At 46.3% G+C, this 27,650-nt stretch overlaps 1 protein-coding gene across 1 annotated transcript in view; it reads left to right on the top strand.

The window, feature by feature from the left end:
* LOC139278359 (chromodomain Y-like protein 2) overlaps positions 1-27,650 on the top strand; it is a 220,792-nt gene that overhangs the window by 155,548 nt on the left and 37,594 nt on the right. The window contains exon 4 of the mRNA XM_070897030.1: positions 8,211-8,383. Within this exon, the coding sequence (XP_070753131.1) occupies positions 8,211-8,383 (173 nt within the window). The remainder of the gene's footprint in view (positions 1-8,210; positions 8,384-27,650) is intronic.

Raw genomic sequence — 27,650 nt, 5'->3', positions numbered from 1 at the left:
CCCAGCAAGGCCAGGCTCACCCAGCAGCCCTGCAGGGCCAACAACACGCCAGCCCAGCAAGGGCACAGCCAACACACCAGAGCAGATATTTGTACCGAGGCGGTCCACCAGGGAAAGAAAGGCTCCCGATTGCCTCACCTTGTAAATAGTTTTCACTTTGACTTTGACGGGGAGTGATGTTGTGTATCTGTAAAGCATGCACTCCCATGTTCCGCCACCGGGGAGCTCATCCCCTGAAGTCCCAAGGGATCCCAGCATCCCTTGGGAGCACTGTATATAAGCCGGCCCCTAAGGCCTGTTCCTCACTCTGGAGTGTCTTATTAAAGACTGAGGTCACTGTTACTTTAACCTCCCTGTGTGCAGCCTCATCTGTGTTAGGAACACAATAAAGACGGTTGGTGTGATTTGCCATCGTGTTTCCCTTTGTGCTTGTGGTTAGTTTGCAGTGTGTATAACACCCAACCTGTTACTTCGCTGTGACTTTGTGCAGGAATGATTTGAACGTGCTGACTCATTGCTGGGTCTCACTGTCAGCACCCTGGGATTGTGGTGATGGCGTGCACCTTCCTCTGGTGTGCAGTCTGACCGTGTCCAGCATTGTCTCGCTTGCCTGGATCTCACTTCATGGCGTGTAATTCACGAGAAAGATTGATGGTCTAAGCGTGTCGTCTCCTTCAGAGTTCCACACCTGATTTGTGACCAGAGCATGCGGGTGCTTTGCAATGCTGCCTCGGCACCCTTATAAATCTGTTTGAAAGCAGAGCTTTGGGCAGCTGGGAGGCCTGTGAACCCCTCGCTCAAAGTTCACTGTGTCTGCTCTCCACCCATGTTGAAGCTGGCAAAGACGGCGTTTAAGGTTGGAGCCACCACCGTAGCTCTGTAGTATTGTTGAGAGGATTGGGGAGAGAGGGGCCTGTGACCTGTGCTGGAAACCACTGGAGTGGCCTTGTGTTTTATGGCACACATGCAGTATTGACAACCCTTCATCTGGTATTGTGCCAGTCTGAGTCCTGGACTCCATCACACTCCTCCCTAGAACTAGCAGTGGGCTTTACAATGAACATAATTTGCCCTTATAGACGATTCTGCGCAGACTGCAGTCTCTGTTCAAAAGCAGATCCCTTGAGATCCGATTCACTCGGTGCTGCGGCAGAGCTGGTAACCAGTGTGGGCCTGGTTACGGTGATGCCCTTGGGCAACCAACATCACTTCCACTTTCCACCCTTCATTGTCATGCACTCTGCTTTCTCCTCAACCCCACGATCTCTATCCTCTCGTCTGTGTGCGTGCTATGCCCGTGTGTGCAGAGGTGATTGTGATCTAGTGGTGCGACTTGTGGCTTAAATACTGGTTGTGGCTTCAGTCTCTTCCTCCATTTCTGTGAAAAAAGTAGACAGCAAAATGCTTCCTCAGTTAACCACGTGAAAGCATGATCGGATTGTTTGCTCATCGCAGTGATGTCATTCAGGCTCGGTTGATCAGTCGGACAAGTGACACCTTGGCACAGTGGGTAGCTCTCTTACCTCAGAATCAGAAGGTGGTGGATTCAAGGCCCACTCCATGTCTTGAGCAGATAGTCCAGGCTGACATTTCAGTACAGTACTGAGGGAGGTCTGCAGTGTCTACGAAGCTGTCCTTCGGGTGAGATGTAGGCCGAGGCCCTGTCAGCCTGTTCGGGTAGCCATTGAACATCCCATTGCACTATTCACAATAATCTCTCCCAATGTCCTGCTCAGTATTCTTCTCTCGATCCAACACCATGAAAAATAGATGAACTAACTGGTCATTCATCTCGTCGTTGTGTGCAAACTGGCTGCTGCATTACCTACATAGCACCAATGATTGCATATGAAGCACTCTGTGATGGAGAGTCATGATGAGAGCCGTATATATGCAAGTTCATTCTTCTTTTCTCCTGGAGATGGACAGTATCACAGTACCATCCTTTAGCCCAGGCGAACAGTCCAACTATGCTTTCCCCAGCTCCCTTTTTGATCTTGCACCCATTCATTTCTGGGATAGAATTACGGCCTCCTTGAATGGGATCAAGACCATGCGGGAACCCCATCAGTATAACACCCCTCCTGCTAATTAACGGCTATTTTGTCCTCCAAGTAGAACGGTACGTGGAACAGTGACCACATGCTGCAGCTGCCCCGTGCTCATTTGGAACAAGCATCCCAGTGCAGGGTTGACTTCCAGCCACGCTTTTTTGTGTGCCGATTTTTAATATTGATACTGTGCACATAATTTGGCGCATGGGAACACCACCGCCTCCAGGTCCCTCCAAGTCACACATCCTGACTTGGAAATACATCACCCTTCCTTCATCGTCGCTGGGTCAAAATCCTGGATTTCCCTCCCTAACGGTCAAGACCCGCTGGAAGGAGCACTTCGAAGATCTCCTTCACCGAGATTCTGCCTTTTGACACGAGCGTCCTCGACCCCATCCCGCAGCATGCTACCCGCCACCATCTCAGCAAAGCAGCACTGTGGGAGCACCTTCACCACACGGACTGCAGCGATTCAAGACGGTGGCTCACCACCACCTTCTCAAGGGCAATTAGGGACGGGCAATAATTGCTGGCCTTGCCAGCGACACCCACATCCCAGGAACAAAAAAAAATGCACTTCTTAATTGTATCTTTCCTACACATCCTCAGGATTTAGTGTCGTTAATCTCTCAGGCCATTATTGTACTGGTTAGGATCCTATTACTGGTTTACAAGATGGGAATAAAATATTACCTGGGGTAGCTTTCAGTGTACAAAAACAAAATACCGTGGATGCTGGAAATGGGAAATAAAAACTGAAACTGCTGGAACTACTCAGCGGGTCAGGCAGCATCTGTGGAGAGAGAAACAGAGTTGACGTTTCAGGTCGATGACCCTTCGTCCGAGCTTTCAGCGTGTCTGCTTGCCATGCATAACCAAGGATGGTGAATCTTTGGAATTCTCTAACCCAGAGGGCTGTGGATGCTCAGTTGTTGATTATATTCAAGGCTGAGATTGATAGATTTTCGGACACTTAAGGGAATCAAGGGGTATGGGGATCAGGTGGGAAAGTGGAGTTGAGGTAGGCGATCGGCCATGATTTTATTGACTGGTAGAGCAGGCTCGAGGGGCTGTGTTCTCCTGCTCCTATTTCTTACGTTCTCTTCACAATGTTTCTTGAGATGTGCCCTCTTCCTTCATGGATCCTGCTGAGTCTTGTAGATTTGGGAGATACGACATTGACCAATTCAGCGAGTTCCTCCCATGCTCTTGGAGGAGGGATGGTATCAGTGTGAAATAATTGCTCCATCCTTTCACTCACTCGAGCAGCACTTCCAGCTCCTGATCAAAGCAACATTTCCTTTGCCTCCTTGACTCTGTTCTGTAAGGAAATTGCCCAATAAATAGCTATGTTGGATTCCCATGCTACTATTTCCGGGTCTTAAATGGCTGTTTTAACACTATTTTAAAGTGCTTGCCATAATAATTCAATCCTGTACTCTTCTGGACATCCTGTTGCAGATTCATTATAGCTCGAGCAGTATTATGGGCAAGTTTAATAGTAAAACGGTGCATTCATGAGCATGCTGAATTACTTCAATAAAGTTTAAGCATTGCTCAGCTAACCCTTTCTTAGCACACAAACAATTATTTCTAGCATTTTTTTTTGGTATTAAGGGCTCCAATTCTGGCCTCTTGTGCATCCCCAATTTTCATCGTTCCACCATTGGTGGCCGTGCCTTCAGCTGCCTGGGCCCCAAGCTCTAGAATTCCCTCCCTAAACCTCCCCGCCTCTCTACCTCGCTCTCCTCCTTTAAGCCGCTCCTTAAAACTTAGCTCTTTGACCATGCTTTTGGTCGCCCGTACTAATTTCAAATTTTGTTTGATAATGGTCCTGTGAAGCACCTTGTGGTGTTTTACTATGTTAAAGGCGCTATCTAAATGCAAGTTGTTTAATCCTTCACCTTGGTTCTCAATAAAAATAACCATTTTGATGTATTATGTAATTCCAACAATTGCTGTGTTCGGTAAAATCTGGCCCTTTAAGAACATTAATGTACAGTTGAGTTAATTTTTGCACTGCTATCTGTTTCCTGGTAATCCTTGAGTCTACTTGTGTTATTGATTACCACTCGGTGCTTGACTGATGGAACAACAATCGACAGAAACGTATCTATGCCTCCGGCAAGAAGCACTTTATCTCCGTCAAGAAGGTACAAAAGGGTAAAAAAAAAATGTAAAACCCAGGGTGAAACGTGTTGGTTTCTTTCAGAACTTGATTCATTGTTTAGGCCGTGGTCCCAAGCACAGCGCAATCGCTTTCAAATGAAAGCAGACATCGCCCCTGCCATGCCGACATGTCGGGGGAAAAAAAAGGCAACAATTTGTAAGAACTGTTAAATCTCAGCAGACAGCTTGTACCGCAGTGCAATGAGTATGATTTAAAGGTCATCCTTCCATTCCCCCTGATGTTTCTGTTCGGTTTGGGTCTGTCCCTGAGCCAGTCTCACTCTAAGAACGTGTGCAGGGTTGTCGGGTGATCAATAAATCACAGACAAGTAAGCAGTGGTCGAGTGTTGTGCCAAATGCAGGCACGGCTGCAATTGTGCCACGAGGGTAAATGGTTCCTGCAGAATGGTTAATGTCACCATACAGTAACATAACTCCATTTTTGAAAGGGACACAGTCGTGGATCAACCCCAACTAGCCCCTCTCTCCCTGTATCATTCAACCCATTCTGTACAGTTTTGGTCTCCTAACCTGCGGAAGGACATTCTTGCTATTGAGGGAGTGCAGCGAAGGTTCACCAGACTGATTCCCGGGATGGCGGGACTGACCTATCAAGAAAGACTGGATCAACTGGGCTTGTATTCACTGGAGTTCAGAAGAATGAGAGGGGACCTCATAGAAACGTTTAAAATTCTTACGGGGTTAGACAGGTTAGATGCAGGAAGAATGTTCCCAATGTTGGGGTAGTCCAGAACCAGGGGTCACAGTCTAAGGATAAGGGGTAAGCCATTTAGGACCGAGATGCGGAGGAACTTCTTCACCCAGAGAGTGGTGGAATTCTCTACCACAGAAAGTTGTTGAGGCCAATTCACTAAATATATTCAAAAAGGAGTTAGATGAGGTCCTTACTACTAGGGGGAATCAAGGGGTATGGCGAGAAAGCAGGAATGGGGTACTGAAGTTGAATGTTCAGCCATGAACTCATTGAATGGCGGTGCAGGCTAGAAGGGCCGAATGGCCTACTCCTGCACCTATTTTCTATGTTTCTATGTTTCACAGAAACGCATGGAGCATTTCAGCAAATGGAAGAGCTGATTTCTCCCCAGTCACATTTTCCTGCATTCTTCCCCGTAGTGTTTTTTTACATTTGCTACTTTAAATAATTATCCAGTTCGCTCTCTCAGTTTTAGCCGCAGCTGTTGCAGTATTTAGAGATTTTAGCATCGATCCTCACCACTTGTGACTGAGCACTCTACGTTCTGATAGCTCTGCTTGGGGAGGCTTCAAACATCTCCTTTATGGAGCTGCTGCTTCTCTAGAAATGATAGCAATCTAATTGTCTCTTGAGCCCATTCGTGCCTTCCACCTCAGTGGCCGTCCTTATTCTGCAGCTCTTGGGGGGGGTGAATTTCCTCGGAGTCACTTTACTGCACCGCTGTAACTTTGACGGAAGTGCAGCGGAAACCCCATTAATACGCTTGGGTGCAAAAATGGTTTGGCTAAACTCAGTCATTTTAAACTTGTATTTCAGCCCTTCGCCATAACAATTTGCCAGGATCACTCGCTTACGAACCTTGAAAACTCTCAATTGCTACTCAAATTGGATCCTGAGAAAAATATACCAACAGTATAACTGCAGAGATGGACCAACGGATCCATCACAGACCCGATCCATGTCCGGACTGAGATCAAGCAGGGCTGTGTCATTGCGCCAACCCTCTTCTCGATCTTCCTCGCTGCAATGCTCCACCTCACAGTCAAAAAGCTCCCCGCTGGAGTGGAACCAAACTACAAAACCAGTGGGAACCTGTTCAATCTTCGTCGTCTCCAGGCCAGATCCAAGACCAACCCATTCTCTTCGTTGAGCTACAGTACGCGGACAACGCTTGCGTCTGCGCACATTCAGAGTCTGAACTCCAAGACATAGTCAACATCTTCACCGAGGCGTACAAAAACATGGGCCTTACACTAAACATCCGTAAGACAAAGGTCCTCCACCAACCTGACCCCACCACACAGCACTGTCCCCCAGTCATCCAGATCCATGGCGCGGCCCTGGACAACGTGGACCACTTTCCATATCTCGGGAGCCTATTATCAGCAAAGGCAGACATCGACGACTAGGTTCAACACCGCCTCCAGTGCGCCAGCGCAGCCTTCGGCCGCCTGAGGAAGAGAGTGCTCGAAGATCAGGCCTTCAAATCTGGCACCAAGCTCATGGTCTACAGGGCTGTAGTGATACCCGCCCTCCTGTATGGCTCAGAGACATGGACCATATACAGTAGACAAAAATCGCTGGAGAAATGCCACCAACGATGTCTCCGCAAAATCCTGCAAATCCCCTGGGAGGACAGACGCACCAACGTTAGCGTCCTTGACCAGGCCAACATCCCCAGCATCGAAGCACTGACCACACTCGACCAGCTCCGTTGGGCGGGCCACATCGTCCGCATGCCCGACACAAGACTCCCAAAGCAAGCGCTCTACTCAGAACTCCTACACGGCAAGCGAGTCCCAGGTGGGCAGAGGAAACGTTTCAAGGATACCCTCAAATCCTCCTTGATAAAATGCAACATCCCCACCGACACCTGGGAATCCCTGACCAAAGACCGCCCTAAGTGGAGGAAGTGCATCCGGGAGGGCGCTGAGCACCTCGAGTCTCGTCGCCGAGAGCATGCAGAAAGCAAGCGCAGGCAGCGGAAGGAGCGTGCGGCAAACCAGACTCCCCACCCACCTTTTCCTTCAACCACTATCTGTCCCACCTGTGACAGAGACTGCAATTCCCATATTGGACTGCACAGTCACCTGAGAACTCACATTTAGAGCGGAAGCAAGTCTTCCTCGATTTTGAGGGACTGCCTACGATGATGATGATGATGCCAAGCAACGAGGGAGCTGATATAACTCCCACCAGTATTATCTTTTAACAAATGCACATGACGTGAAATACGGCGTAGAAATAAAGCACATTATCCTTTGCTCCATTATTGTGGCGGGTGTCCGTGTTCTCCACTCCTTTACTGAGAAAGTTGGTGGGTACAAACCGCACTTCCCCAGTTTCATAGAATCATAGAAAAATTACAACACAGAAGGAGGCCATTCGGCCAGTCGTGTCCGTGTCAATCAAAAAAGAGCTACCCAGCCTAATCCCACTTTCCAGCACTAGGTCTGTAGGTTACGGCTCTTTGTGCACATCCAAGTACTTTTTAAATGTGGTGAGGGTTTCTGCCTCTACCACCCTTTCAGGCAGTGAGTTCCAGACCCCCACCACCCTCTGGGGGAAGAAATGTTTCCTCATCTTCCCCTCTAATCCTTCTACCAATTACTTTAAATCTCTACCCCCTGGTTATTGACCCCATCTGCTGAGGGAAATAGGTCCTTCCTATCCACTCTATCCAAGCCCTTCATAATTGTATACACCTCAATTAAATCTCCCCTCAGCCTCCTCTGTTCCAAGGAAAACAACCCCAGTCTAGCCAATCTTTCCTCATAGCTGAAGTTTTCCAATCCTGGCCACAACCTTGTAAATCTCCTCCTCACACTTTCTAGTGCAGTCACATCCTTCCTGTAACGTGGTGGCCAGAACTGCACGCAGTACTCTAGCTGTGACCTAACTTGTGTTGTATACAGTCTCGGCTAATAAAGGAAAGCATTCCGTATGCCTTTTTAACTACCTTATCGACCTGTCCTGCTACCCTGAAGGATCTGTGGACATATACTCCAAGGGTCCCTCTGTTCCTCCACATCTCTCAGTGTCCTCCCATGTGTTTTGTATTCTCTTGCCTTGTTGCTCCTTCCCCAAATGCGGTTTACGCCCACGCCAATATTTTTAGTGCCTTGAGGAATGCCTACCCCTACGTCTGTAAATTGGACTTACAGTTGTGTTAAAAGCAGAGAGGCGGGAAAAACCAAAGCTTTCTAAAGGTTTGTTCCCATTCCCCATCTGTTCGTGGTGATGATAGTTAAATGTTGCTGTTGTCTTTGCAGATTATGAAGGAGGTGCGGAGAGCACTTGGCAATGCGTCAGCCGACGACAGCAAGCTTCTGCTGCTCAGCGCAGTCGGGAGCGTGTTCTGCAGTGGCCTAGACTATTCCTACCTAATCGGCAGGTTGTCCAGTGACAGGAGGAAAGAGAGCGCTCGAATTGCAGAAGCAATAAGGTACTTTTTCTTTGTGAATGGTGAAATGGCTGCATTTGAATTGCATGCAACTTCCGTCTTGTAGAAGTGGGTGGCAGGCAGTGTACAGCATTTTTAAAATAAAACCCCGAAACGGCAGTCGAAATCCAATCTGAGAGTTGTGGAAGCTGGGTCATTGAATAAATTTAAGACAGAGATAGACAGTTTCTTAACTGAGATGGGATTAAGGGGTTATGGGGAGCGAGCAGGGAAGTGGACCTGAGTCCATGATCGTATTAAATGGCGGAGCAGGCTCAAGGGGCTGTATGGCCTACACCTGCTCCTATTTCTAATGTTATTATGTTCATTCTGGATACCAACAGATCTGCTGTACTCTTCCAGCATTTTCTGTTTTATTTCAGATTCCAGCATTTTCATTATTTTTTCCCCCTCTTTTATCTCTGTATCTTTGCTTGCTTGTGCTAAATAGAAACGGTAGCACAGTGGTTATGTTACGGGACTAGTAATCCAGTGGCCTGGATTAATGATCTGGAGACATGAGTTCAGATCCCACCATGGCATTAATTAAATTAATCTGGAATGAAAAGCTGGTCTCAGTAATGGTAACCATGAAACTAATGCCCTTTAGGGAAGGAAATCTGCTGTCCTTTCCTGGTCTGGCCTATATGTGACTCCAGTCCCACAACAATGTGGTTGGCTCTTAATTGCCCCTCTGACAGGGCCTAGAAAGCCACTCGGAGGCAATTAGGAGATGGCAATAAATGCTGGCCTTGACAGCAACACCCAAATCCTGTGAATGAATAAAAAACATAAATGTTCAAACGGATAAATCTATGCATCTGGTTCATCAGACTGATAAGCTATGCCTTGCTTACCTGAAAAGTGAGTCCTGGTTGTTTTAATACTGTTCTAAAATGGCCAGTGAGCAAGCAGGCACTGAGAAAGACGAGCTCAGCACGAGAGAGCTGACCCACTTAAATCCGTTTCCAGTTTGCTTTGAAGACAAGATGGACACTAGTGCATTGGCACAGGGCAATGGGACTACAGTAAACTCTCGTTTACCCAGATACGAATGTAACGGAAAACCCGCCGTTGACAGCGCTAAAAGCAAATGCAGCATTAGGAAACGAAAAGTATTGGACATTCAGCAGAAATTAGAAATTATAAAGAAGTCTGAAGCTGGCAGAAGTGTGCGTACTTTGATGGACGAATATGAAGTTGGATCATCAACAATTTATGATATCAAGAAGCAAAAGAAAGATTTATAAAGTTTCACCGCGGCTTCTGAATCTTCCGTGAAGGCAATGGCCCGCAAGAATCTGCGAAAGCTGAAGCTTGACAAACTGGACCAGGTGCTTCATGGATGGTTTTCTTTCAAACGGTCTGAAGGTGTGGCAATTTCAGGGCCAATGATTACAGCAAAGGCCAAGGACTTCAAGATGAAAATGAATTTAATTGAATGAAATGGATTCATTTAAACAAGCAGATATAAGATCGCTATTTTAGAAATCAAATCTCAAATGTCATCGCAGAAATAGGAGCATCTGCAGATGAAGAAACATTGACAGAAGTAGCAAATTTAACAGAATAAAATAATAAAATAACATGAACTAAATATTTTGTTTCATTTATTCGACATTTATTTTTAATTTCGAAAAGTTATGAATCAATTTTCATTTATTTTATTATGTTCACGTTCAAATAACATGAACTAATTCTTCGTTTTATTTATTCGACCGTATAAATTTAGCACTTGTCATTTATTTGTTTTATATTTCGAAAAGTTATGAATAGATTTTCAATCTGAATAGCTCATTGGAAAGAGTGGATCAAGATCTATACGATACGATGTATAAAATATTTCGAGGGTGCTTCTATCACCTTCAAATATTAACTTTAAAATGTAAACTCGCCCTATCGGAATTTTAGTTTACCCGGAGTTGCCGAATCCCCAAACAATCCGGGTAAACGAGAGTGTACTGTATCATTTATTTACCCTTCCGAGGATCAAAGTACAAGCCATAGGATCATTTAAAGTACAAGCCATAGGATCATTTAAAGTACAAGCCATAGGATCATTTAAAGTACAAGCCGTAGGATCATTTAAAGTACAAGCCATAGGATCATTTAAAGTACAAGCCGTAGGATCATTTAAAGTACAAGCCGTAGGATCATTTAAAGTACAAGCCGTAGGATCATTTAAAGTACAAGCCATAGGATCATTTAAAGTACAAGCCATAGGATCATTTAAAGTACAAGCCGTAGGATCATTTAAAGTACAAGCCGTAGGATCATTTAAAGTACAAGCCATAGGATCATTTAAAGTACAAGCCATAGGATCATTTAAAGTACAAGCCATAGGATCATTTAAAGTACAAGCTGTAGGATCATTTAAAGTACAAGCCGTAGGATCATTTAAAGTACAAGCCGTAGGATCATTTAAAGTACAAGCCGTAGGATCATTTAAAGTACAAGCTGTAGGATCATTTAAAGTACAAGTCGTAGGATCATTTAAAGTACAAGCTGTAGGATCATTTAAAGTACAAGTCGTAGGATCATTTAAAGAGCAGAAGCAACAGTCAAAGGGCCGGAATTTTCCGGTATTCTGCGTTCCGTTTTTCGCCCCGGAGCGGTGGCAATGGCGGCGGTGAGGTTTTCTGGGTGGTCGGCCAGCCTCCAGCGCCCCGCGGGTGTTTTCAGAGCAAGTTTAGCGGCGGCGCAGAGCAGCACCGCCCAGACGAGCTGCGCCGGTGCTCAACGCCCCTGTTCGTGACGCCAGCGCGCTTTTTGACTCCCGTACGCCCCGCAGCGCGCACTGCTGTGACAGCCTGGGACAATGGGCGGTCCGACCTGTACCGACTGCAGAGGTAAGTAATGCCTTCCTAAAGTAAGCGCGATTGTTTTTTCTTTGAATTTTTTGCCGATTTATGTTGTGGTTAGCGTGAGCTACGTATTTTGTGGGGTTTGTTTCAGGTTCTTTTTCTCCCCAGGCGTCTCTCAGAGCGTTCCCGGGCCGGCTCTTTAGGTCGGGATTCTCCGACAATAACACCCTCCGACAGGTGTACAAAGCCTCCCTCAGCGCTGCGCCGCGCACTCAGGGCCCAGCTGCCCAATTTTGATGACTGAGGCGCAAACTGTTCCCGTGCACAAACCTTACTGCCCCTGCCGCCATTACCGCCCCAAAATCATCAAAGCCCACAGAGTATTGGTAGATTTGGCACTTAGCATGTCCAATCACGGCAGGGCCGCAAGAAATATAAATAGAATGCTGAGCAATAAAGCCAAGCGCAGCACAAAGAAAGAAAGACTTGCATTTATATACCTTTCATGACCAGCGGGCATTCCAAAGCACTTTACAGCCAGTACTTTTGGAGTGTAGTCACTGTTGTAATGTGCGGCCAATTTACGCACAACAAGGTTCCACAAACAGCAATGTGATAATGATCAGATAATCTGTTTTAGTGATGTTGATGGAGGGATAAATATTGGCCAGAACTCCCCTAGCTCTTCTTCGAAATAGTGCCACAGGATCTTTGACGTCCACCTGAGAGGGCAGACGGGGCCTCAGTTTGACATCTCATCCGAAAGGCAGCACCTCCGACAGTGCAGCACTCCCTCCGTACTGGAGTGGAGTGTCAGCCTAGATTTTTGTGCTTAAGTCTCTGGAATGGGACTTGAACCCACAACCTTCTGACTCAGAGACAAGTGTGCTACCCACTGAGCCACAGCTGATACAAATTGGAAGAAGATATGCCAATATCAGACCACACCTTTAGTACTGTGTCCAGTTTTGGTCACAAAGGGACACATTCATAGCCTGGAGGCAGTGGAGGGAGGAGCATCAGAGGACTTGAATTGTAACAAAAGACTGGAAAAGCCTAAGCTGTTCAAGTCGGCAACTGAGAGAGTACATTTATGAAATATAGAAATAACCAACATTAATAGAAAAGACAAATCCAAAATATAGATTAAATTAAACAGTAACAATGCAGGTTTATATTAATGTCGTCGCACAAAATTTGACACCGAGCCACATAACGACATATTAGGACTGGCTTGGTCAAAGAGGTAGGGTTTAAGAAGCGTCTTAAAGGAGGAGAGAGCGGAGGGTGGTTTATGGAGGGAATTCCAGAGCTTGGGCAGGTGAAGGCACGGCCAACAATGGTGAGCGATTAAAATCTGGGATGGGCAAGAGGCCAGAATTGGAGGACCGCAGAGATCTCTGCAGGCTGGAGAATGTTGCAAGGAAAGGGAGGGGTGAGTCCACGGAGGGATTTGAAGCACAACTTCAAGCAAACGGAAGGAAAACCTCAAGGACTGATGCCAGGGAGGTCTTTGCGCAGAATAATCGACACATGAAATGAACTGCTCTTCGGTGTGGTCACAGAGGCTTGAACAAAAAGCTGCTGACGTTTAAGGAACCGCTGAATGCTGTATAGGAGGAGAGTCAGAAGAATGAGAGGTGATCGTATCAAAACATATAAGATAATGAGGGGGCTCGACAAGGTGGATGCAGAGAGGATATTTCCACTCAAAGGGGAAACTAAAACTTGGGGACATAGTCTCAGAATAAGGGCCGCCCATTTAAAACTGAGATGAGGAGAAATTTCTTCTGAGGGTTGTAAATCGATAGAATTCTCTGCCCCAGAGAGCTGTGGAGGCTGGAGGCTGGGTCATTGAATATATTTAAGGCGGAGATAGACAGATTTTTGAGCGATTAGGGAGTAAAGGGTTAAGTGGAGCTGAGTCCATGATCAGATCAGCCATGATCTTATTAAATGTCTGAGCAGGCTCGCGAGGCCAAATGGCCTACTCCTGCTCCTATTTCTTATGTTCTTACACCTTCCGGATGGATGAGCTGGGATAGGGCCAACCTTCATGCACGCATATCTTGTATAATTGCCTTAAGTTCATTCGCAGAATCTGACCCCTCAGAAGACATCCAGGAACATGTGAGCTCAGGAGAACAAAATGTTCTCAAAGACAATTAATTGGGCATCTGTACAAGGTGAAGTTCAACATCAACAGTTGGGGTTAGATATCTTCCCTGCATTAAACCTGAAAACAACTTTAAAAGTTGCGTGAGCTCACCACAATTAAGAACATAGTGCTAGACTTTCCCGAGAGCCCCTCCACGCCCGATTGCCTGCCCAAAAAAAACCGCTAATGTTTGGTAAGTAACGCTGGCGAAAATGTCCACTTTTAAGTTGAAACTAATCGCCTGCCGAGAAAATGGATCTTGCACCATTATTCTCGGTGGTTCAGGGGAAACTAAGTAAAACGGACGGGTTTTTAAAAATGTAGTCCGAGGCCGCGGTTGGTCCTAGGGAGGGGGGATATCTTTAAAAAAAATTCACACCAAAAAAGTTTTTTAAAAAAACATTCCCAAGACACTTTTACACCTAATTGCCGTTTTACAATTTAAAAAAAAATAAAGAACCTTTAACTTACCTATCCCTTTCTTTGTAGAGTACATAATCACCTACTGCCCTGTTTAAGCAGCTTTCACAGGCTGGTTCTCTCGGCGATCTGGATGGGCTTCCGTTGAGGCCAAACTTACACCCTGCCGATTTTCTTGGTGGTGCACGCCGGCGGTTTGGTCCCGGCAGGCATTTTTAGATTTGGGCGGTACCATTAAAAAAAATAATGGGGTAACTTTTGCCAGGCGGAAAAACAGCTGTACCGTCGAGAAAAATCACCGAGAAACCCCCGCCGAAAATGAACGGAAAGTTTAGCTCCTCGAGATTGTTCAGTTCGATCTGTACCTTAACTTCATCTACCCACCTCGGTTCCGTAACCCTTAATACCCTTGCCGAACAAAAACCTATCACCCTCAGATTTGAAATTTTCAGTTGACCCTCAGTCTCAACAGCTTTTGGGGGAGGGAGTGCCAGATTTACACTATTCTTTGTGTGACAAAGTGTTTCCTGACATCACCCCTGAACGGCCTGGCTCTAAATTTTAAGGTTATACCCCCTTGTTCTGGACTACCCCCACCAGAGCAAGTAGTTTCTCTCTTATCTACCCTATCAAATACTTTGATCATCTTGCATAACTCAAGTACTTCATTGGCTGGTGGTTGTGAAAGGCACTATATATATATATATTCAAGTATTTCTTTCTTCAATTAGATCAGTCCATAATCTTCTTCTATTTTCAAGGGAATATACGCCTAGTATTTGCAACTAATGTTATTCATTAAAAAAATGAGCACCTAACCTGAAGAAAAACCTAAAGATGTCCAAGTGTCTTCTAAAAGATGCATTAAAATAAGCTAATTTACTATTTCCAATGAATGAGATTATTTACCTGGCCACCGAGTTTAGTCATCAATTGATTGCATTTAGTTCCTTTTGCATGCTGGAGTCTACCCTCCCTCTGCACAGATTGTGGCGATCTCTGGTCACGGCCTGTATTTTCTTAGTATCAGATCCAATTAATTTTATGTGGAGGCACTTCAATGGCTTTAAGGCAGGAATATCCCGATGGAGCACATCCATTAGGCAGAATATTTCAGAGCATTCAGGTTTTATTAATACAGGTCTGAGTTTCATTGTGTTGAAAGAATGGCCTGTGGGTACTCTCTGAAGAGCCCTTCCATGGAGAATACGGATGAAGTCTGATTTCAGAAACCTGCTGTTGTGGCCAATGTTCCCCCTGATTTTTGTTTTCCCCGCGCAGCCCTTTTAACTGGCCAATCAAAATTCCGCACATGCGGGGTTTTTCTCTTTAAAAGCCGGCTCACCGGCTGCACGGGACCTCAAGAACGCTGCGCGGCCGTGCAGCTGAAAGAGAACATTGGATGTGGGGCGTGTACAGGCGTTCGCCTTTCAGTCTACTTTCTAAACTGGGATAAACCTGCAAAAGAAAGACTAGCATTTATATAGTGCCTTTCGCAATTTCCCAAAGCACTTCACATGCCAACAAAGTACTGTTGAAATGTGGAAGTGCAGCAGCCAATTTGCGCACAGCAAGCTCCCACAAACAGCAATGTGATCATGACCAGATAATCAGTTTCTGTTTTGTTACATTGATTGAGGGATAACTCCCTTGCTTTTCTTCAAAATAGTGCCACAGGATCTTTTACACGCCCTCAGCACTGGAGTGTCAGCCTAGATTTTTATTTGCTCAAGTCTCTGGAGTGGGACTTCAACCCACAACCCTTCTGAGCCAGAGGCAAGGGTGCCTGCCCACTGAGCCATAGCTGACACCTAGGACCAATGTAAAATCAGTTGCCTCATTGGTCTATCGATACTCCACTCAAATCCAGCCCAACCTGACTGGATGCAAGTCTTTTCCAGTTTTTTGACTTTCAGTATCATTCACCCCCACAGCTGTTTGTGAGATCTAGTTGTGAGGAAGCTGAATTTGCCTCAATAACAATATTCACTGCACTTCAAAGCAATTCTCATAAGAAGCGTTGTAAGATATTCCTGGGAAATCTGATCTGATGCTTCATAAATGCAAATCTTTTTGTTGACTTCAGGGTGCATAGCTTAACTCTGTAGCTGGCCCGTACACGTCTGTTGCCAGGAGCAACTATCACTGACATTGGATTTAGAAAAATGTCCCCCTCTGTGCTGAGGGCAAATATTTCCAAAGTAACTGCAAATTCAAAACTCCCAGTTTTCTCTCTCTCTGTACAGCGATGAACACACGGGCGGATTTACAGGGTACTCCGATATGGTCCACAGCATTGTTCTCTCTAATTTATTTTTGCGCGCGCGCGGTCCCTTTAAATTTTCCGCGCAGTATCTTTCCCAGCAGTGACAGCTCGTGAGCGGCCTGCGCCGGACCTCCCGATCTATGCACGCCTCAGGAGGACCGCTGGTAGTGATAAAATGGTGGATTTTCACCTTGTGCGGTTGTGGCAGATTTAAAACTCGCCTTCTACACACACAGAATTAACAGCAAGCTGCCTCATGATTTTCCAATATATTCTAGCATGATGCAGGGAGTCCAGGGTTATGGGGAGCGGGCAGGGAAGTGGAGCGGAGCCCAAGATCAGATCAGCCATGATCTTATTGAATGGCGGAGTAGGCTCGAGGGGCCAGATGGCCCAGTCCTGCTAATATTTCTTATGTTCTTAGCACAGAAGGAGGCCCATCATGCCTGTGCCATCTCTTTGAAAGAGCTATACAGTTAGTTCCACTCCTCCCTGCTTGTTTTCTCATAACCCTATAGATTTTTTCCTCCCCCTTCATGTATTTATCCAATTCCTCTTTTGAAAGTTGCTGTTAAATCTACTTCCACCGCCCTTTCAGGCAGTGCGTTCCAGATCACAACAACTCTCCATGTATAAAAATTTCTGCTCATGTCACCCCTGGTTCTACACAATATACACCGATGGCAGTATTGGTTCAGATTGTATTTAATCAATTGTTGATTTTTGAATGTAAGAGGAAGGCGATTGAAGATGCAGGATGTCTCGGTTACACTTCTCCACGATTTAACAGAGACGGATTTTGTTTGAATTTGGGAAATTGGAAGGTTCTTTCAATAGAAATTATTTGACGATTGGAGAATCTCATGAGAGGAGACAGTTGAAAAATTTTAAGAAGAAACCTGTGACAATTTGGAATTCCTTGGTTAAATAAGAAACACTGTGTGCGCATATAAAGGTCATATATTAGAGTTTCGATTCGCTGGTAAGAGTTATGATCTTTTTATTATTTTATTAACGTGTTAGATTAGAGACTTTCCATTGTAAATCCATATAGTGTATCACTGTTAGGTTATTTGCTCGTTCATGGTCTAATAAATGCATTTCATATTTTAAACTTTAAACGAGAGCTTAATGTGACACTGCACTGCTTTCAAAGACTGAAGCGGGGTCAGAAGGCAGAAGATAGTCTCTTATCTAAAAGCAATTACCAAACAAGGTTTGTTTTGTTTGTTTTCCTTGGCACACTATCAAAACCTTTCTTCGATTTCAAAGCAAGGATGGGCACTTGAACGTTTGAAGATTTGGCACTTGTCCATCAGAGTGATCGAGGAGTAACTGTAGTCCAGGATTATGTAGGCTTGAAAAGAGCTTAGAAACAAATAAGTTACCTACGTTGCCACCTCGAATAATCACATTTAGGCCGAGAATAGATTACTCTCCTACTCAGTGGTTTTCAAACTTTTTTGCTTGAAGGACTCCTTTTCAAATGGCCCAGTAATAATCCTCCCATTTGAATTAAAATACTGTATAATACTCATAATATGAAAGTGCTGCATGTAAAGAGTGTTTTAATAATGCTTTTAAGACAACAGGTATTTATGTACAGATCTTAGTGAGATGGGTGTCCCTGCTACTCGCACCAATTCTGGGTGCTCTGCAGCAACGGATGGCCACTGTTAGCCACTTAGTGCTGGCCAATTTCTAAAGCAGGCTGGCCAAGGTGAGTGAGGACACGAGCTCCCATCCACATGCTGGGATGCTGCTGGAAGCATGATCCACCGCCGGACTGTCCCACTGGTATGTTCTGTCACAGCTGCACTTGTTTGCTTGAACACGTTCAGCCACGTGTCTGAAGGGTCCCCACAGGCGCTCTGATCATGTGTCGAGAGGACGGTCTGGGGTCGCGGCGGTGCCAGGGAGAGGAATCGTTCGAGTGGCGGGGGGGCGCTTGCTGCACAGTGAGCAAGAGCAGTGGGCCTCTGTGAGGAGGCGGGTCGAGCCGTTAAAAATAACTCGCGAGAAATGAATTAGCGTGGGTTTTATAAAGAGGAGCAGTCTTGCAATTACCTTCAGCCACGATCCCCCTGGAAAGTCTCTACAGACTCCCAGTTTGAGAAAAAAGGCACAAACAATCTTAATCCTGTCAACGACAGTAAATCTGATACAGGTTGAACCTCCCTTATCCAGAACTCCCCTATCCGGAACCACCCCTTGTCCAGAGCCATTCCCGGCCACTGGGTGGCGCACGCGCAGAACTCCGACATGAACAAATTGAAGTCCTTCCTCGCTGCCGACTCCCGCAATCGCTGGCCTGACCCCGTGATCTACTGACCGTGTCCCCCCCATGATCTCTCTGCCACACTCCCATCCCCAAGCCAGCCAACCAGCCCCGATATCCCCTTGCTCAGTACCTGTACCATCCAATTTAACGTGACCACCCCTCATTCGGAAAACTCCCTTATCCAGAACAGGCCAGGTCCTGAGGGTTCCGCATAAGGGAGGTTCAATCTGTACCTTGAAACTCAATGGGTTACAGCCCAGTGACGAACGTTAAACTTTTATCACCTGACAGGTTATTTCTTTAGTCAAATACAATCAAAATTTGCAAACAAATTTGTTTTGATTACAAAATTGTTTCAGGATAGAAAGGTTCTGAAAAATAACCTCTTTTCAATATAATAAAAGGAACAGGAGTAGGCCACTCAACCCCTTCAGCCTGCAATTCAATTTGATCATGGTTGGTCTGCACCTCAACTCCATTCACCCACCTTTGATCCGTAGCTCTTGATATCCTGCAGATTACCGCCGTGTGTGTGAAAACTTCTTCCTGATTTCGCTCCTAAATGGTCTAGCCCCAATTTAAAGATTACATAGAATCACGTGGAATATACAACATAGAAACGGATCATTTGGCCCAACCAGTCCATCTCCACCCATCCTTTATCACTCATCAATCCAGCCTCCTCCCACCCTTCCTTATCTAACTGTAAACATAACCTTCTATTCCCTTCTCACTCTGCAGATACCATCTACAAGACACACTGCAGCAACTTGCCAAGGCTTCTTCGGCAACACCTCCCAAACCCACGACCTCTAACAGTTAGAAGGACAAGGGCAGCAGGCGCTTGGGAACACCATCACCTGCAAGTTCCCCTCCAAGTCACACACCACCCTGACTTGGAAATATATCGCCGTTCCTTCATTGTCACTGGGTCAAAATCCTGGAACTCCCTCCCTAACAGTACCTTCACCATATGGACTGCAGCGGTTCAAGAAGGCGGCTCACCACCACCTTCTCAAGGGCAATTAGGGATAGCAATAAATCCCGGCCTTGCCAGCGACTCCCGCAAATTGACTGCTGCATTTCCTACATTACAACGATGACTACATGCCAAAAGTACTTCATTGGCTGTAAGGCGCTTTGGGAAATGCAGCAGTCAATTTGCAAACAGCAAGCTCCCACAAACAGCAATGTGATAACGATCAGATAATCGGTTTTTGTGTTATGTTGATTGAGGGATAAATATTGGCCAGGACACCAGGGATAACTCCCCTGCTGTTCCTCGAAATAGTGCCATGGGATCTTTTAAGTCCACCTGAGAGAACAGACGGGGCCTCGGATTAACATCTCATCTGAAAGATGGCACCTCTAACAGTGCATCACTCCCTCAGCACTGCACTGAAGTGTCAGCCTAGCTTGATGTGCTCAGGTCCCTGGAGTGGGACTTGAACCCTCAACCTTCTAAACCATTTAATTCACGTTCCGATATTAAATGGTGACCTTAGCGTGCATCTTTCTGCTTTGAATAATTGGATTTTAAAAGAAATCATACCAGTGTATAAAACCTTGGGGGTGAAACTGGTCTTGGTGGTCAGACAAAACGGGTCAAACGAATTAGCAGCTGGTTAACACTCCGTCTGATATTCCTCCGGTGGTTTCAATGGAAAGGAATGTCGGATATCGGACAGATGTAAAATGATTCGCTGACTTGCTTTTGCACATTTTGTGCTACCAGCCCAAGACTAATTTCACCAATCCCACTGGTGAGGGAATTAAGAACAAGAGGACACAGCAGGGAGGAGAAAAACAGGAGGCCATCGATATAAAACAGTCACCAAGAAATAAAATAGGGAATTCAGAAGAAACCTCTTTACCCAGAGAGCGGTTAGAATGTGGAACTCGCTACCACAAGAGAGTGGTTGTGGCGAATTGCATAGATGCATTTAAGGGGAAACCAACTAAACATCTGAGTTTTAAAAAATGTATTCTCGGGATGTGGGCGTGGCTGGCAAGGCCGGGATTTATTGCCATCCCTAATAAATGCAAGTTGTTAAAGAAGTCATTGCGCAATGTGTAACGTTCACTTCGAGAAGCAATATAACCAGAAAGAGTAATGCTCAAAAGCATAACATGGGAATCTTGTTAACGACTTAAAAGAGATAAGACTAAAGTTGTTTTGAGGTGGTGTTGGGGTGCTGCAGTGTTTAATTTCCTGTTCAATACACTCGCTATCACATTGCCCCCCCACACACACATCGACAGACACACACACACACACACACACACACACTGCAAATGTGACAGAAGAGAAGCAAGCTGGTCGGATGTTCGCCTCATGGTCAGAAGATTGTGGGTTCAAGCCCCGCTCTCGGTCTTCAGCACGTCTATAGGCTGCCATTTCAGTGCCGAACTGAGAAAATTCTGCATTGCCAAGAGCGTTGGATGAAATGTTTGGCTGAAGACCTGCCAAAGTCGCCACGGAGAGATTGCATGGGAAATAAAGTGATCAGAATATATGACAGTAAGATGAAGAAAGCCCAAGAAAGTGAGATTCAAGAACGAGCTGCCATGGCTAACAAAATGAAAGAGCAGGCTTGGTGACCTACTCCTGTTCTTATTTCAAAGTTATTGTTCTCTGAAAGCTATATATTTCAATACCAGAAATTCGCTTCATGGGTTTATTTAGGTGGTCTGTCAGTTGTGTTCCCTTACTAGCTTACTTTGATCATATAGGAGGGGGAGGGGGAGTTGGGAGAGAGAGAGAGTGGGGAGGTGGAAGAGAGAGGGGGAGGTGAAGAAAGAGAGAATGAGAGAGAGGGGAGGTGGAGAGAGAGGGTGAGGGGGAGGGAGAGAGAGGGGGAGGGGGAGGTAGAGAGAGAGAGTGAGAGGGAAGAGGAGAGAGAGGGGGAGATGGAGAGAGAGAGGGGAAGGTGGAGAGAGAGAGAGAGGGGGGGAGGTAGCGAGAGAGAGGGCGAGGTGAAAGAGAGAGATTGAGGGGGAGGTGGAAGAGAGAGAGAGAGGTGGAAGAGAGGAAGGAGAAGGTGGAAGAGAGAGATAGAGATATGGCGAGGTGGAGGGAGAGGAAGGGAGAGAGAAAGAGGGGGAAAGGGAGAGAGAAAGAGAGGACGGGAGAAAGAGAGAGGGACCGAGAGACCCAACTTGTTGCCCCTTTTGAAGCTGTGGACAAAATATCATAGACAGGTTTACTTGGTTTCTTTCATGTTGATTATATTTTTCCTGCTTCACACAAATAACTCCTCCCTTTTTCACTGCTAGATGAGGAGATTTGATGCAGCGCTGTTCATTGAACAGATCTTGTCTCAAAAACGTGGCAATCTTTCAAAGAGCTGCTGCCAAGCTTGGTAGCATTCATTTGTTCACCACTGAGGCAGTTCCTCTGACAAGTGTGATCACTGCAATGAAATGTAAGATGACTGCCCGTGTAGTTCGGGTTTCAGTGCCTCAGTGATAACTGAACCTTATAAAATGAATACAATTATTTTTCAAAGTTAAGTGACGGCCTGTTGTGTTCAAATATCTGACTTGGGGGAACGGTAACACAATGGTTAGTCCTGGACTAATGATCCGGAGACATGAGTTCAAATCCCACCACCACAGCTGGTGAATTTAAATTTTATTAACTAAATCTGGAATAAAAAGCTAGTATCAATAATGTGACCGTGAAACTACCGGATTGTCGTAAAAACCCATCTGGTTCACTAATGTCCTTTAGGGAAGGAAATCTGCCATCCTTATTTGGTCTGGCCTAGATGTGTCTCCAGATCTACAGCAGTGTGATTGGCTCTTGACTGTAAGGCACTTTGCGACGTCCTGAGGCCATGAAAGGCGCTTTATAAATGCAATTTCTTTCTTTCCTTTGAAAATAGCTGAAATAATTAAACCTGACCCGCAGGGATCTGTGTTGGGACCTCAACTATTCACAGTATTTATTAACGACTTAGATGATGACATAGGAAGTCAAATATACAGTTTAGCCGGTGACACAAAGATAGGAGGCATTGTCGACAGTATAGATGAAAGCATAAAATTATAAAGGGATACTGATAGATTAAATGAATGGACAAAACTGTGACAAAATGGATCTCAATGTGAGGCCATCCACTTTGGACCTAAAAAGGAGAGAACAGGGTACTTTCTAAATGGTGAAAAGCTAAAAGCAGTGGCTACCCAGAGACTTGGGGGGTCCAGGTACACAGTTCATTGAGTGACAAATTAAGTACTTTTTGCAATGTAGCACTGTTGTAATGTAGGAAATTCGGCAGCCAATTTGCGCACAGCAAGCTCCCACAAACAGCAATGTGATAATGACCAGATAATCTGTTGGGGATTCACACCAAACTCGACGTCTAAACTGCTATCATAAGTGTTTTGGAAATGTTTGAAATATGGGACTGATGGAGAATTCATGCTGGGGTTTCATGCTTGAGAATCACAAAGTGACTTGTGAGACATTGTACTGCATTTATCTAATCATGAAATCAGCCTTGTTTTCAAATCCCACCATGGCCTCGCATCTCCCTATCTCCATAATCTCCTCCAGCCCTGCAATCCTCCGAGATGTCTGCGCTCCTCTAATTCTGTTCCCTGGAGCATCACTGATTATAATTGCTCAACCGTTGTGGACATGCCTTCAGCTGCCTAAAACCTAGCCTCTGAAATTCCATGCCTAAACCTCTCCGCCTCTCTCCTCCTTTAAGACGCCCCTTAAAACCTACTTCGTCATCTGACTAATTTCTCCTTATGTGGCTCGATGTCGGATTTTGGTTGATAACGCACCTGTGAAACGTCTTGGGACGTTTTACTATGTTAAAGGCGCTATATCACAGCACAAGTTGTTGTTGTTGAAACTGTTGTGTACCTGTAAAGCATGCACTCCCATGTTCCGCCACCAGGGAGCTCATCCCCTGAAGTCCCAAGGGATCCCAGTATCCCTTGGGAGCACTGTATATAAGCCGGCCCCTAAGGCCTGTTCCTCACTCTGGAGTGTCTTATTAAAGACTGAGGTCACTGTTACTTTAACCTCCCTGTGTGCAGTCTCATCTGTGTTAGGAACACAATAGAAATGGACGCTGCTGTCATTGAACTCGGGATGTCTGCCTCTTCCACATCCAAGTTCCAGCTCCATCTCAGTCACTTGAGACACCTGACCGATGTGAACTCATTTTAAGCATATGTTTGCTGACATTGCTCTGTTGATTCATTTGAAAAGAGTGGTAATTCGTGTGTAATTTAAGATTTCGTTAGTCCTCTTGCACATTCTGGGATAGAGATTTATTACATTGTCGCCGGTGACACGTGAGTTGTGGCGCATACATAGAGGAACTCTCTTGAGGCTAGAGGACAAATATCACCTACCTTACTTTTACAGCTACGATAGGAATAGTGAGTTTTATCCTGAAATCCATGCGTTGTTTGTTGCTGTGATGGAGCTGAGCACTGCAGTACCCAGATGGCTGCTGGGGTCAGTGCAACACCACCCAGACAGAGTATGTTTGAGGGAAGGAGAAATAAAAGCCTTCACTTTGGGCCCAATTTTTAAGTGTGAGGTGCCTGGCACCATTAAGTGGCAGCCCGACATGTCGACTGAATCCCTTACCCTCTGCTTAAAGGCTAGTGATGGGCTATATGTGAATGCTGTAAGATTAGGATCACAGATCACACACAGATACCCAAAGGGTTTTGGGAGCTATAAGGCGTTTTATTAAGGGAGCGAGAGTTCAAATATAATCAAACACAACACACAATCAGAATAGACATACTAGACATACGACCATGACAAGTAGCTGGTAATCATCCCGCTCGGACCGACGGCTGGTGGCACAAACCGTTCTTACCTTCATCGTCTGCCCTGAAAAGCCCTCTAGGTCTTTCTTTTAATCTCTTTTTAGGGGTGGGCCTGATATAGGAAATGGACAGCGTCATGTATTTAACTGTCATTGTAACCCATGTATAAACTGACTAGTTGTACACTGTGAGAACATTGGCCATTAGGTGGTGAACTTGTGGGAGACGCTCCTAACCTGGTCTTTCAGGTATAAAAGGGGAAGCTTCACCCACCTTCATTACTTCAGTGCTGGAATAAAAGTTGCTGGTCACAGAGTGACCTTCTCTCAAGCATGGGCCTCGTGTGCATTTGTACTGTATAGTAAGGACATATCGTGACGAGAAACTGGGATTTAAACCACGCGAGCATGGCCACTAGCAGCACAGACGAGAGGTACTGTGTTGGCGATGATTGGGACGATTTTATTGAGAGACTACAGCAAAGTTTCGTCACTAAGGAATGGCTGGGACAGGATTCGGCCGACAAACGCAGGGCTCATCTCCTGACGGTTTGTGGATCCAGGACGTACTCCCTGATGAAGGACCTTCTAGCGCCAGAGAAGCCGGCGGACAAGACGTTTGAAGAGCTCAGTAAGTTGATCGGGGAACACTTTAAACCGGCGAGCAGCATGCACATGGCGAGACACCGGTTTTCCACGCACCGGCGGCGAGAAGGGCAAAGCGTTCCAGACTTCGTGGCAGACCTCCAGCGACTGGCGAGCCTATGTTCATTCACAGATGCATGCAGAGCGGAGATGCTGCGAGACTTTTTTATTGACGGCATCGGGCACGCTGGGGTTTTCAGGAAACTGATTGAGACCAAAGACTTGACCCTGGAAACAGCGGCTTTGATGGCCCAGACATTTATCTCACGGGAGGAAGAGACCAGAATGATGTTTGACAAAAGTCTTGGTTTAAATGCAGCAAATGGACAGGGAGTCAACATTGTTAACACGGCACACAGTTCCCCAGGCAGACAAGGGGCAATCGGACATGCCCGAGCATGTAGTCGAACCCAAAGGGGGAATTCAACAGAGACAATGGCTAGCTGAACGGCGATTCACGCCATCGCAAGGGACAATGCGGCCAGTAATGGGGCTATCAGCACCTGTTAATGGTGTGCTTAAAAACAGTTACAGAGACAGTCAGAGACAATCGACTGGTAATGGGCCTTTTGTTTCCAACAACGGCTCATGTTGGAGGTGTGGAGGCAAACACACAGCCAGAGCTTGCAGGTATCAGCAATACACCTGCAGAAATTACAATGTCAGCGGTCACTTGGTGCGTATGTGCAGGAAGCCTGCAGCCAGGTTGATGTACGAGGAGGACGGGGACAATGTAAGCCCTACGGGGCCAAATGGACACTGGGGGAAATCACTGGAAGCTGAAGTTCAGCGAGTTCATGTGGAGCACATATACAGTTCATATACCAGGACGCCACCGATAATGATGAAAGTGCTCCTCAATGGCATCCCAGTATCAATTGAGCTAGACACAGGTGCCAGCCAGTCCCTGATGAGTATCAAACAGTTCGACAAGTTGTGGGCATCCAAGGCCAGGAGGCCAAAATTATTGCCGATTGACGCACAGCTACGGACATATACAAAGGAGATCATTCTGGTGCTAGGCAGCACCACGGTAGTCGTGACCCACAAAGATTCGGAGAACAGGTTGCCACTCTGGATTGTTCCGGGGGACGGTCCCGCACTACTGGGGAGGAGTTGGCTTGCTGTCATGAACTAGAAATGGGGCGATGTCAATGCAATTTCTTCTGTGGAGCAAATATCATGCTCACAGGTCCTGGACAATTTGACTCACTATTTCAACCCGGCATTGGCACTTTCATGGTGGACGCCAAGCCAGTACACCACAAGGCCAGAGCGGTGCCGTACGTGATGTGGGAAAAGATAGAAGGTGAATTGGACCGCCTGCTGAGGGAAGGCATCATCTCGCCAGCAGAATTCAGTGACTAGGCGAGCTCTATCGTGCCGGTGCTCAAGGCGGATGGGTCGGTCAGGATATGTGATGATTACAAGGCCACCATCAATCGGGTGTCACTCCAAGACCAGTACCCGCTACTGAGAGCGGAGGACCTCTTCGCAACGTTATCCGGTGGCAAACTTTTTTGAAAATTGGACCTGACATAAGCTTACATGATCAGGACCTGGCGAGTGAGTCGAAGAAGTTGACCACCATCACAAGGGGTTGTTTGAGTATAATAGATGTCCGTTTGGGATTCGCTCGGCTGCCACGATCTTTCAACGCAATATGGAAAGCCTCCTCAAGTCGATTCCAAGTACAGTGGTTTTTCAAGACGACATCCTCATCACGGGTTGTGATACTGAAGAACACCTCCGCAACCTGGAGAAGGTGCTACGCAGACTGGACCGGATAGGTCTGCGACTGAAAAAGGCGAAGTGCGTCTTCCTAGCTCCAGAGGTAGAATTCCTGGGGATGAGGGTAGCAGCAGACGGGATCAGACCTACTGCGTCCAAAACGGAAGCGATCCAGAGAGCACCCAGACCCCATAACACGACGGAGCTGCGTTCGTTCCTGGGGCTCCTGAACTATTTTGGTAACTTTCTTCCCAAATTGAGCACGCTGTTAGAGCCGCTACACGTGCTCCTACGCAAAGATCGTGAATGGGTCTGGGGGGACAGCCAGGAAAGGGCTTTTGATAGAGCACGAAATTTGTTATGCTCCAACAATCTGTTAACGCTATATGACCCATCTAAGAAACTTGTTTTAACATGCGACGCGTCGTCCTATGGTGTCGGTTGTGTGTTGCAGCATGTGAATGCCAAAGGTCAGTTACAGCCGGTAGCTTATGCCTCCAGAAGTCTGTCCCAGGCAGAACGGGGCTATGGCATGGTAGAAAAAGAAGTGCTTGCGTGTGTATATGCTGTAAAAAAAAATGCACCAGTACCTGTTCGGCAGGAAATTTGAGCTGGAGACAGATCACAAACCCCTAACGTCCCTTTTGGCCGACAACAAGGCCATAAATGCAAATGCAGCAGCCCCCATACAGAGGTGGGAACTCACGTTAGCCGCCTATGACTACACAATTCGGCACAGACCGGGCACTGAAAACTGCGCCGATGCACTCAGCAGGCTCCCACTAGCCACCACCGAGGGGGCAACCGAGCATGCTGCTGAGATAGTAATGGCTGTGGAAGCTTTCGAAAGCGAAGGCTCACCCGTGACAGCCCATCAGATCAAAGTCTGGACAAATAGAGACCCGCTACTCTCTTTAGTCAAATGGGGACTGGGCAGCCACGTATAGGGCATGCCCTGAGGAATTCAAACCATTTCACAGGCGCAAGGATGAACTCTCGATTCAGGCCTATTGCCTACTATGGGGAAACCGAGTAGTCATGCCCCAGATGGGCAGAGAGGTGTTCATCAGCGAACTCCACAATGAGCACCCGGGCATTGTCATGATGAACGCAATTGCCAGGTCACACGTTTGGTGGCCAGGGATAGATGTAGACCTGGAA

The sequence above is a fragment of the Pristiophorus japonicus genome, chromosome 13 (assembly GCF_044704955.1).
Source record: "Pristiophorus japonicus isolate sPriJap1 chromosome 13, sPriJap1.hap1, whole genome shotgun sequence".
In the NCBI taxonomy this organism is placed as follows: Eukaryota; Metazoa; Chordata; class Chondrichthyes; family Pristiophoridae; genus Pristiophorus; species Pristiophorus japonicus.
This window is presented reverse-complemented; position numbering and strand designations above follow the sequence as displayed.